Consider the following 13,181-nt stretch of genomic DNA (forward strand, 5'->3'; position numbering starts at 1 on the left):
AACCATTAGGCCTGTACAAAGCAGCTAATATTTGCTTTGGATTCGGATTCAGCCAATTCGGGGGACAGTGATTCGATTAATTGATTCATATCACTGTCCTGCATCGATTTGGCCAAATCTGATTCAGAGATTCAGCTGCTGCCGAATTTCTGAATCTCTGAATCACCCAGGCCCATTCCCCCCAAGCCCGGCAATGGCTGCTCCGCTGGCCCCAGCTCTGGCACTTGGAAAAAAACAAAGCCCCAACTCAGCAGGTGCTGCCGAGTGGGGGGGCGATCCCCACTGCCAGCCACTGCCCCATGCTGAGTGGGGGACTCTGCACAAGGTCCCCGCCCCCCCACCACTGCCCCAACCCCCCAGTGGCTGCCCTGCTCACTGCGACTCTGACCCTTTAAGGAAAAAAAAAAAAGAAAACCCCAGACTCACCATTCCTGCCAGTGGGGGATGATCCCCACTGTCCCCCGCTGCCCCACACCACATGGGGGGTTCTGCCACAAGCCCCCTAAAGCCTAGAGGCTGCTGCAGGAGCAGTGAGTCCTAGGGTTTTTCTCTGTTTCTTTTTCTTAAAGGGCTGGAGCTGGGGCGGGCAGGACAGCCGTGGGGGGGCTGGGGCCTTGTGCAGAGTCCCCCATGCAGCATGGGGCAGTGGGGAGCAGCAGGGATCACCCCCTGCCCAGCAGCAACCAGTGAGCACTGGGGCTTTTCTTTAAAGAGCTGGCAGATGGGGTGGGTGTGGCATCCATGTGGGACTGGGGGAGCAGGCGGGGACAGGGGGCTGGCAGGGGTCCCTTCATGGTCCCCTCCCCCATTCCTAGTACTTACCAGCTCAGAGTCTGGCTGCAGCTCCTTGCTGCAGCCACCAGGGACTGCCCAAATCATCAACGCTCTCCGAATCTTTTTCAAAGATTTGGAGAGCTTTGAATCGATTCGGACCTTTTAATTGGTCCCCTGATTCGATTCAGATTCTGAGATTCGGCCACTGAATTGGGCCAAATCTCCTCCAAATCGAATCACCTGCTAAAGCTTTGTACAGCCCAAAACCATGCATATTTGGGTTGTAGTTAGGCTGGGGGTAGTTAGGTTGGGCAAGAATGGTGTCAATAACCCTCTACCAAATTTGCTCAATTTATTTGCTGATATAATTATATTATATGCCACTGATGCCCAAGACATTTCTGTATTCATCAAAGATCCCATATTGTGTCATGTAAACATAAGAGATTGTCCTGGTGTCCTTGCCATATTTGCCCTGAGGGAGATGCTTACATCTCCTGTTGAAGTCAGCAGGAGTTAGACGCTCATGTTTGAAGGCCAAATATGGTCCACTGTGTATTGTGTGCAGCATCTATGTTTAAATGCTTCAGCATAGAATGATTTTAGCTTAATGAATAGGCCCTTTAATTGCCTGGTGGGCCCAATTCCCCAACCTGTATAGTCATGCTAAAGTAGTACTTTGGGAGAAATACACAGCTGTGCAGAGAAACAACACAAGATCTATGCACCACTGAAGTCCTAATGAAGCCATGCTTTGAAGATTTAAATAGGCCAGAGGCCTTGAGCCTGTCCTCTGTGGAGGAATGTGTTTCATCCGTTACCACTTAATCAAAGGCACCATTGGCCTACATGAAGGTTGAAGCATCAGATCCTGGCAAAATTAGTGTGTCCAACAGGAAAGGGAAAGAAATCAGCTATGAACTCATTTAACTGAAAATAACAGTGCCCTTCCTCAGTATTAATGAGATACAAGATAAAAGGCTTTACCTCATGGATTCCAAAGTGAGCGTAAGAGTCAAAATAATAATCCCTGGATGTCATTTCTTCTGGATTCAGGAGCTTTGCCATTTTGCCTCGGCCTGGACAGCTTGGTTGCAAAGGTACGTGGATGACAGATTGAACAGGCTTTGGAATGACAATAGGCTGAGGAGGCTGCGAAGGGCCACTGCACACCTAGAAGGATATGGAGTATTATTACAGGAGAAGTCATTATTTATACAACCTTTCTCTGCCTGTTCCAAGTTCTTCTCTGTCTTACTGGGGAGAGTAGGGTTTAGGGTTGGAGGGGAGTGGGGCTTGGTTAGCTAGAACAGAGGGGGCATGGTCCAGACTGCACTGGAGGCCAAACTTTATGGCTGACCTGCCACAAATTAGCCCCCACCTCCCTGAGTGACACTCCAATCCCTTTCCCACAGCATGATCTGCTGCTCTGATTTCTGCTCCCTGCCCTGTGCTGCCTAATCCATCTGCTGCTGCTCTTTCTGCTTCCTGCCCTATCTGCTGCTGTGTGACTTGTCCCCTCCTCAGTCTGCCTGTGCCACTTGTGGGACACACAGTACAGGTGGGCCACCGCTGGTCTAGAGGATGGGATTTCAGAATAAGACTAAAATGCTCAAAGATATTTTGGCATCTGATTCCTACTGAGGATCTGGGCCTGAGTGACCTCTCATCATCTGAAAGTCCCTAGACATGCATAGAAAAAAAGTCTTGGGATTTAAGCAGGATATATCATCCCTTAGTTCTACTCTCCTGCTGCTGTTAGCAGGTCAGCAAAGTAGTAGGTGCATGTATTTGCCATTCCTGCCCTTCCCATTTCTTGTAAAATCTCATCTCTGTTAACATGATTTAAATAGTGACCTGAAGGCATGGGTACATGGCACTGAAGAGAGCTCTCTGTACATGTGCATCATTCAGCTGAAGGGGCTGTGGCTGCAGCCCCTCACTGTGATCCTGGCTGCTAGTGAGCTCTCACCAGCTCCTGCTGGAGCTCTGCATGTGAGCTCTGAGCTCATTGGGGTGGCATCTGCCCAGAGTCCCTCCTTTCAAGCAGCTCTGGAGAGCCTACTGCTCTTTGCTGTCACCACCCCTACCCTGCTTCCCTCGCCAAAAAATACAGCAGTAGGGAAAGGAGGAGTTGGGACAATCAAGGCAGAGTCTCAAGAATTAGATGAATGCAGGAGCTGCACATAACTAACAGCTGCTCCTCTCCTGGTTTCCCCTGCTGCTGAATTGGGTGGAGGAGGGAGGGGAAGGGCTCACACTGACTAGCAGAGGGGCTTATAGAGCTCTCAGCAAGTGGGGCTCCCAGCAGGAGCTGTGCAGGTGGGCAGTGAGAGCTCCCTGGGCATGTGGCACAGAGCAAAACTCTGTGCAACACTGGTCAGGCCACAGTTGGAGTACTGCGTCCAGTTCTGGGCTCCTCACTTAAGGAGGGATGTGGACAGCACTGAGAGGGTCCAGAGGAGGGCCACTCACATGATCAGGGGGCAGCAGGGCAGACCCTATGAGGAGAGGCTACGGGACCTGAACCTGTTCAGCCTCCACAAGAGAAGGCTGAGAGGGGACCTGGTGGCTGTCTACAAACTTACCAGGGGGGATCAGCAGGGAATGGGATAGACCCTGTTCACCCATGCACCTCCCAGAGTAACAAGGAATAACGGCCATAAGTTGTTTGACAGTAGGTTCAGGTTGGACATTAGAAGACACTACTTCACAGTTAGGGCAGCTAGGATCTGGAACCAACTTCCAAGGGAAGTGGTGCTTGCCCCTACCCTGGGGGTCTTTAAGAGGAGGCTTGACAATTACCTAACTGGGGTCACATGAGCCCAGTACTCTGTGCTGCCCAGGGCAGGGGGTAGGACTTGATGATCTACTTATGTCCCTTCCGACCCTACTTCTATGAAACTATGAATCTATGAAAAGGAGGGGGCAGGGGTGCTATGGCACCACTGCTGGATCTGCCCCTGCCTGAAGGCAGGCAGCACCCTAAAGGTCAGTCCTGATAGCAACCAGGAGTAGAAAGGTGGTCAGTCCATTAGCAAACGTAGAATGCTGTGTGAAAACTACTGGTGGAAATGTTGCAAAGGATGTGTGCATTTATAACTGTCTGCATCTCTTAATTACTGGCATGACAGAAAAAGCTGAAGTGAAATTAGAAGAGGCATCAAATTCTCAAAGGACTGTGAAAGCTGTCCTATCCTTTATGGATCATCACTGTTACTTTATTTGTAGAGAAAGCATGAGCTACTTCTCCACCTGAAATATTCCAACCCTATCCTACATGTTCTCTGGCTTTAAATTTAATAATTCCCCAGCTGGGATAGAATTTGCCACAACCTTTCCTAGATATTTTTTCTGAAGTTTGTATATCATTTGTAGTTTGGTACAGCAAGAGATCATTCACTTGTAGTGTCCCTGAATAGCATCAATTAGCCTAGTCTAGCTTACTTTGATATAAAAAATTACTTTAACCTTTCTTTCCTTGCTCATGTTTAATTTTAAATGTGTCATCTTTTGATGGTTTCTTTGGTCCATCGGTGTAGAATGAATAATAATAACTTACATTTCTGCAACACCTTTCATCCTGACAGATCCAGAAATGCTTTAATCATTGAATCACAGAGGATGATTAGCTCACCTAGTTTATCTCCTAACTGGTATGATATTGTTCCCTGTTAGTTTGGTTCAATTTGAAGTTTTGAGACCAAACTACAGCCTGATGCATATCATGTTGGTGAGATGTTTTTCATGATATATATCCAGCTTTTCATCCTTTTTAAAGTCACCTTGTTCCCCCTATTCCCCTAAATAATTCCTTTCCCCTCTGATGTTAACACCCATCAAATATTATCAGTGTTAACACATTCGACCAATGCCTTCAGTGTTTCTTCACTGAACTATAGGTATTTAAATGCATATACTTAATCTTCCCTCCTAAACCATATTACTGGTATCAGTTCCCAAATCATTCTATACCTGCTCTTTGGACACTGCCACCTCTATTATGATAGGAGATACTGGGACAGAACACAACATGCCATGCACAAGTGTTATGGGATCTGATATTTGATCCCACCAATCGCACCTCCTGCCCTGCCACATGATCGCAGGCTCCCCCTGTACTGGCAAGTAGCAAGCTGGGTGCCCAGAGTGCCAGTCAGCTGATTGGCACTCCCAGCCTTGAGAGCACACAGGAGCCTTGAAGGGTTTCAGTGCGCTCCTGAGATGGGGAACACCGATCAGCTGATCAAAACTGACTGCAGGTTTAATTTAAGGCACGGTGGGAACTGGCCATGAAGTTCTTTAACACATTTATTTTTTCTCATTGCCATGTTGCTTATTCCCTGTTTTAGCATGTCATTACTGTATTTACTTGAATATAAGATGATCCCCCCCCAAAATTAGTTACTATACATGGAAAATTTGTAAATGTGTTATAATTTGCCAGGTATAGAATCTAATTTATTGGAGGTTTGCCTTGAATTTGTCCCCCTTCTACTGCTGCAGAATAGAAAATAAATCTTGGGGGGTCAGGTGGCTGGCTCCCTTGCCCTCTGCGCCCCCCCCCCACTTTTTCCCCCTGGAGCCCCCCCTCTTACTGTCAGACCCTGCTCTTCCTGAGCATATGGAAGTGAGGGGAAATCTGAAAACACAGGGCACATCTACATAAGATGTTTACTGTGTAGCTACCTAATTAGCCCCACAGTCAATGTCTGTGTCTACACATGCGTCCCTATTAGGGCACACAAAACTAACTTATAAATACAAGTACTAGCCTGCTCCAGATTTTTTGTGTGCAGCAGTGCACATGTAGATACTGCCCAGCTGCCTGGAGCGTGAGGGTACTTCAGTGCAGGGGCTGCCTGCTGGCTAGCCCTGCATGAAGCGCCCTTATTCCCCAGCCAGTCCTTCTACGGCATATTGAACCCAGTTGGAGCAATTCTGGGCTGCTGCTAGCCAGGGCTGCTCCAACCGGGCTCAATGTGCTGTGCACAAATGAACTCCAGAGAGAAAAACTCCAGAGCAATAGCTCTGGAGTTTATTTATATACATTAATTGCATGTGTAGACACGCTCACTGACTTTGAAATAAACATGCCTGTAGTAATTTAGTTTATCCATAATTGAAGCATTTTACATTTTGTGAAACCACTGCAGCTTTTAGCACAGGTACTCCATTAGTACACATTTAAACAGCACTTTTGTACCTACTTATACGTAGTACAAATGATGCATGATATTAGTCCAAAGCCAAAAGGCTCATAATTTACCATCTAGTTCATTGCCCCAGCAGAGTCAACAGTGTTTCAGCCCCACAGCTCAGCACTTAGCTAGAAAGCAACTGCTTCTGCCAGCTGGTAGGGAGCAAGCACAGCCTTGCAGAGGGGCTGCCATTGGCGTAGGAGCAAATTACAACAAATTAAAAGGAAGGAGGACTGCCTTTGTACACACCCTTATCTAAAGCATGGTACTTTACGCATTAATGAAACAAGGCTAAGTTAACATGATTTAGCTTCTACTTACTACAAAGCAAGAGCATGTACATAGAGGTTTACCCTGGAGTAGCCCATATGCAGTAAATCCCTGCACATTATTGACTGGAATTTGTTCATTTGTCTAGAAACATAATTTTGCTTTAAATGCTGCAGTTGGGATTTGGCAGATTCCTGTGTATCCAGACAGTGCCAAATTAATAACTTTAATCAAGTCATTGCGACAGTATTATTTCTGCAGCACTTCATTTGGCATTACTAGTGCACTAGAGGTCTTCCATTTGAAAATGATATAGGTATTGCAGCACCTGGATATAGGTGTAATCAGTTCTAGCAGTGATATTCTATCATATGTCTACAGAGAAATGGGTATGGAGAAAAAGAATAATCTTGTGATTGGGACTCAAGAGATCTCAGTTCAGTTTTCATAAACACTTTGAGAAACTTGAGTCACATGAGCTAAGTTCTCCAAGTCTCAGCCCCCCCCCCCCCCCCCCCCCCCCCCCCCTGGAAAACAGAGATAATAGTAATTTCCTGCCTTGTAAGAGTTATGTGAAGACATTTACTTCTGTGTGTGAAGCACTTGCATTGTATGACAAGCATCACCACAGGAAAATACGTATCTATTGCAAAATGCTATAACACGAAGAGGAGCTAAATGCTAAAATGGCAGTGGCATTGGAAACAAGAACTTCAGTGAGTTGAAAGCAAGAGCAGAGAGGTGCTTGCTGAGCCAGAACCAGCCAGATTTCTTGAGACATGGAATAAATGCTTGAGGCAAAAGCCTGCCTCTAGAGTCAAGCCATTCAAGAAAGGCAGGTTCCTGAATCCATTCCAAAACTGAAATGATCCTATATATGATTTACCAGCATGGCAAATTGCCTAACCTGTCAGAAATAATACATCCTTTGTATGGGTCCAGAAAAGGGAAAGCACCTGGAGTTGGAGCAAGCTCAAGCACAGGCATCCAACAGTGTAGCAGCTTCTATCCAAAGCATTAATATTTATTCTCCATGTTGTCCACAAGCCAACAAACACCATTATGGATGCTGCTGACTTATGAATTAGGGGGAATAGTACTGCAGTCTTTACAGTCTATGAAAGCCAGTTGTGTGCTCCTTCAGAACACAGACTAATGCAGAGACCCATTAATGTTTAAAAGAAAGTAAGCAGTTATCCCATCATCCATGCAACTCCAGCTAGTGACAGGCTATTGTTGAGATAAAAGAAAGATCTCATGGACTGGGATGAAGAGGCAATCCTTTTCTGTCCCTATTATGTTCTTTGAATCTTGATGTAGTGTTACTTTCTAATTTTTGCATTTGTTCACATATTAAGGAATTATTTCCTTTCTTCAAACTATTTTCTTTAAAATTTTTCCTGAGTTATATTTCTTCATGGAGGAAGGGAAAAACAGGATTTCTAGGGTGTCAGAGATTTGTGAGAGGTATTTTATAACCTTTTACCAATACATTTTAAAGCAGTAAAATTGACATTTCAGAGTCAACTAAGGAAATTTGCTTCATGTCTCCCATTAATATGAAAAATCTTAACTTCTTTTTGAAAATCTCAACCCTCCGTCAGAAGATATGCTCCTAAATTCATAGGTGGGAACGTATGTGTCCTGATTTTCAAAAGCACAAGGCACCTTTAGAAGCCAATGTAAGTTCCTAGATGTTCCATAACTTTGAAAATCAAGCCATTGATTTAGTTGTTTAAACATTAATTTTAGAGTCCAAATTGGGTATCCCAGGAGGCAACTTTGAAAATCTCTGCCTTTTTGTGTCTCCCTCTAATTACAGTGCAACAAAATGGAGTTGGATAAGGTAAATAAATATGCATAACTTTGTTAATGATCATCCTAAGTGCTTGTGAAAAAATGTGGGGTTTCAGTACTAAAGAGCATTAATTTTCAAGGTCACACAAACCTTAGTATTTCATGACATTACCATGTAGACACTGGATTGGAAACTAAAATTCAGATCTGTAACGGAGAACTACAAAAATTGATAGTCTGATTTTCTTCTTTTTTTTCAAACTCTGTTGTTTATGAATATAAACCATATATTTATGGATGTGGAAGAGGCTAGAGTTCTTATTTAAAAAATTCCAAATCCATCCTTGAGAGAGTCATACTGTTAATAGAGTTAATTTGTCTACATTCAAACAGAAAATCTATTTGCCACTGACCTTCTAATGAAGCCCTGTTTAGTAGAATTAAGTGGGCTATAGGCTTTAAATTTGTCCTCTATGAGCAAGTAGTTTAAATCTGTTAGCACTTATCAAAGAATCAGGTTAGAAATAGACATTGCTAAATGAAGCAGGTCAGCTGTGTGGGGATGTACCCTGGCCCAACTAATCTGCTTCACTGGGTGAAACGCATGTCGCCTATTGTCCCACATGTTCATCTTCTGGAACAATGTGGAGACATGTTTCCTACTTCCAGAGATGCACCCCTGGCAATTTCTGGGGTGCATCCCTGGAAGCAGGGAAAGTCAAGGTTCTCTGCTTCTAAAGAAGCACTCTAGAGATCCCAGGGGCATGTCTCTGGAAGCAGGAAAATCTGGGTGGGTACTCCTGAGGTAACTGGAGAATATGGGCAGCTCTGGCAACCTTTTCAAGCCATGACCCAGAACAACCCAGCTCCAGTCCAGTGCAGGCTGGGTGGCTTCTGCGGTATGTCATTGGTAGGGGGCCTCTGCTTACATCCACGCTGGGGCCAGGCAGCTGGGAGCTGTGCCTGTGCTGCCATCATTTCCCCCAGCTCCCTGGTCCTCAGCTAGGGTGCAAGCACAGCTTTTAGCTGATGGGGAGCTGCACTGGCACTGGGTAGCTAGAAGCTGCATCCACACTACCCTGCACCAAATCTGGGAGATGAGGGAGGCAGGGGGAACAGGGAAGAGGGGGAGCAGAGGGTGGAAAAGTGGCAGAAGCATGGATACAGCTTCCAGCCTCCTGGGCCTGGCACAGCACCCCTCTCTTTGCAGGTTGAATGCTCCATTCGTGCTTTGGCTTAATAGTCTCTGCATGGGTGTGGGCATAGGCAATGTCTTGGAGCTTCATGTGCCAGATCCAGCCTGTGGGCTGTGTATTACCAATGTCTGCATTAAGTCTTTTGGTTTACACCAGATAAAGATCTGGTTCCATAAATTTATTAAAGATTGTAACCAACCATAAATAATTGTCAGCAAATGTGAAGCAGCTCAGTGTAAAGAACTGTTAGAAATTTCTGTCAGTCAGACAGGTAGCTGGAGAAGACAACTGAGATTTACAAGCACTTACAGATTACTGTTTTCCCATGCACTTCGAAATCACATAGTTTTGTGACCTTTCTCACTGGCATGCCAAACAATCTGAAGTGTACGCTTGTACCATGTCAAGATGAACTTGTTGTGGACAAAAAAATATACAGTTTGTCGGAAAGAAATGCCTCTTTTATGGACAATTATAGCTTTGACTGCATTGAGAATACTTCATTTTATATTCCAAAGCTAATGCTTAGGCTGAGAACTGCATGTGTATGTTCTGGCATAAGATGGAAATTTTTTAGTTTTCAGCAGAAGTAAATGGCTACAAACAAACATCATATTTGTGCTGGAATAAACCATTTTATCTGGGGCAAAATGCATTGGTTCAGATAGCCATGTCCTTTGTCCTGGGATAAATCTTAAAGGTTCATGAGATAAAAAGTACTAACCGTTCATCCCAGGGCATCTCAAAGTGCGTCTGAACAGTTATCCCAGGATTGCATCATTGAATCAATGGAAGTAAAGCAGCCACGCATTCAGATACTCAGTAAATCCTGATTAGAAGGACAATGTGTGTACATGCCAATCTGGGGATATTTCCATTCTGGGACAAACACAGGCACCTGTCCTGAAAACAATGCAGTATCTGTTCTTAGCCTAAATGTTAGCTAAGCACAGCAGAGACTCGGAGGACATTTAGACAGTTAACTCTAAGTGACCAAGTCCCACTCAAGTCCAAGCAACTGGCGCAAACACTGCAGTTTGATAAGGGATTGGTCTGTGCATGAGGAATTGAATGTAATTGAAAGAGATGTTGGGAGAATGGGTGGTGCTTTCCACTGTGCAAGATTCAAAGTTCCTACATTATGTGGCCAACACAAGAACCTGGGCCAATACTGACAGGGCAAACTGCTTTGCAAACTTGCCCAGATTATCAAGAACCAGTGACAATTTGAGTCTTTCTCAAGTCTTTCAATCAAAACCTCCTGGAGGAGAGTGATCAGGAAACTGAGACTGACAGAGATTATACATCAGATTGGGAGCATCCAACTCCCAATTACTTGCACAAAGTAGAAAAAGAGATAAAGGACCCCTTCTTGGAAATCAGGCAGTATTAATGGTGAGGAGACCAAGAGATTGTGCAGTACAGAAATGAGCAGTGGGTGATTCTGAGGCCCTACCTACAACTGTGCTAGTAGGTGGTGACTACAAATGAGATGAGGTGAGGTTAGTACGGGGGCGAGCAGCCTTCAGTTGAGCCAAATGTTGGTACAGTTAATAAAAGCACTGTGCTTGCATTCTCCTCTCCTGAGTGCTTACTGCATATTACAGTGATGACAGCCTCAGGTAAAGTGGCTGAATATTTTTTTCCGAAAGCTGAGGTTTAACTCCAGTTCCTTCTCTTTTCATAAAAGAAAGAAGGTCCTATGTCACATTGGCACAGAATGTGCAGCATCAGGGATGGACAGCAGGTTCATTTAACCCTTGATAGAGTATGTGAGAGAAGGAAGGATAATAGACGTGTACTTGTATCAACAGTTTCACCCCTGATGGCTGTGAAACTTCTTGCAAATGGATGGCAAGGTATATGCTGTGCATATTGGCACCTTAGGTTGAAGGTCAGTGTCATTTTCTGCTAGTTCATAAGACCCTCTACTATAATGAACAGATAGAGAAATTTCTTGGATGTTGCATCCAAAGAATCCTTTTAGATGAGGGTAAACTATTATGTCTTGGCTGAGTTGATATGGTGGATTGGTTAACTGCAAGCATTCAGGTGGCTACTCACTGTGCAAGCTGCTACTTAACAGTGTGAAATCATGATATGGTTTCTCCTCACTGATTGGATGACATATTTATGGAAAGCAGAGGGCAACAGAAATCATTAGAGGGATGGAAAGGCTTCCAGAATAGCTTATAAACATTAGGATTGCATTACTTAGCTAGATCGTATTTATCGCTTTTATAATACTAGATCAATTAAATTAAAAGGCAAAAAAAAATTGTAAAGCAGATAAGTACTCTCTCACACAATGCATAATTAACTCTTTGGACTCACTGCAACAAAATAAGGTTGATGCAAAGAGTTTACAAAATTTCAGAAATATGTTCTACATTACTATGAATAAAAAGAGCAATATGTAGGGATAAAAAGGCAAAAAAGAGATTAAATTATTAAGTGTTGGGATACAACTCAACCACTAATGCTGAGATATGGAAGAAATTTATTTCTGTCCAGTCTCAGAAACTACACCCTTGTTTAGTCAAATGTTTGGGACTTAAAAGAGTCACAAATAGCAGCAAAGCAAATCAGTAGGTTGAATTCAACACACTGTGCACAAATACCACTATTTGTATCCACCTACTTACAACTCTGGGTTCTTTCCTCTCTGCTCAGAATGTCTGCGGGTTTTGATCTTTGTCTGACTTGGGTGAATAAGTACTATTTTGACTAAGGTCCCCATTCCCACTTCCATTGAAGTCAACAGGAGTTTCACAGCTGGTTTAGCTCAGTGGAAGCAGGATCTGTGATTATGGTGCCTTCTAGTGGATAGTATTAGAACCTATTGACAAAACTTTTCTTAGATGCGGGCAGGAGAGGCTTGAGTTGTAGTAATCCATAATCCAGAAATTAATCTCTGCCGACAACCAGGTGCCTCTCTCTGTATATGTACAGCATATGGATTTGTTACAGTCTAATGATTCTGGTCACATGATGCAGAGGCCCAAATGCAGATGCAGGGAAAATAAAATATCTGTGCACTGAAAAAAGTCTGAGGGAGTCCAGCTGCATTTTTGTAGTGCTTTGGCTCTGTGAGCCAGTATGTTCAGGAAAGTGTGTCTTAGGTATGTGTAAATCAGTGTGCAGAGGTTTTCCAGATTTGGGAAGGTGTGGGCTGCCTCTGAGTAGCATGTAGTCTCCTCCTATAAAAGACTCAGTGGCATGGGGCTAAATTTGCACAGCCTAGTGGTTGGTTTATTTTGATGTCAAACCGGAGAGCTTGAAAGTCAAGCAAGTGTACACCAGACAAAGGAGGTGATTACATAGATGGAAGAAAGGGGTTGATTGCTTGATATAGCAGCACCCATCCTTGCAAAGATTGATTTGTGTTCACAGGTAGAAAACACTAACTTTGAAGCTGCATATGCTGTTACACTGGCCTTAGGCACACAACAGCTCCCATGCTGGGGCCATCCTGGGGAATATAAAGGTGCTTAAAAGTGGCCACTGTTTGCCACCTTTGTAACATTCTGTAGTTATGCTGAGAAACTACTAGACTAATTTTAATCGCACACCACGAGTGCCATCTGGAACTCTTGCTGCAAGTTGGCAGAGGCCAGGGGGAGGTTGTGCCGGCTGGCTTCTTGCAGAACTAGACTGTTGCCCAACATGATAAAGCAACTCTTAGCCCCCACATTTTCACTGAGGATGTGCTGTCCCACTTTAAAGGCCCCTTTGAAAGCAAACAAAAACAGTGCAAAAAAAAAAAAGACATTTCCTACTCTCCTCCTTTTCAAGCTACTTCTTTCAGGCAATGGAAGGTGCAAATGTGGTGCCCTGTCATTCATTTTAATTGGCATAATTTGGGAGAAGCTGAAAAAGTGCAGTGCCAAGGACTGTATAAATATGTAGAGACATTGATTGGTCACTAAGGAAATACACTCCC

At 44.2% G+C, this 13,181-nt stretch overlaps 1 protein-coding gene across 1 annotated transcript in view; it reads right to left on the reverse strand.

The window, feature by feature from the left end:
* PRMT8 (protein arginine methyltransferase 8) overlaps positions 1–13,181 on the reverse strand; it is a 108,578-nt gene that overhangs the window by 59,276 nt on the left and 36,121 nt on the right. The window contains exon 2 of the mRNA XM_006265394.3: positions 1,762–1,947. Within this exon, the coding sequence (XP_006265456.2) occupies positions 1,762–1,947 (186 nt within the window). The remainder of the gene's footprint in view (positions 1–1,761; positions 1,948–13,181) is intronic.

The sequence above is a fragment of the Alligator mississippiensis genome, chromosome 4, assembly GCF_030867095.1.
Source record: "Alligator mississippiensis isolate rAllMis1 chromosome 4, rAllMis1, whole genome shotgun sequence".
In the NCBI taxonomy this organism is placed as follows: domain Eukaryota; kingdom Metazoa; phylum Chordata; order Crocodylia; family Alligatoridae; genus Alligator; species Alligator mississippiensis.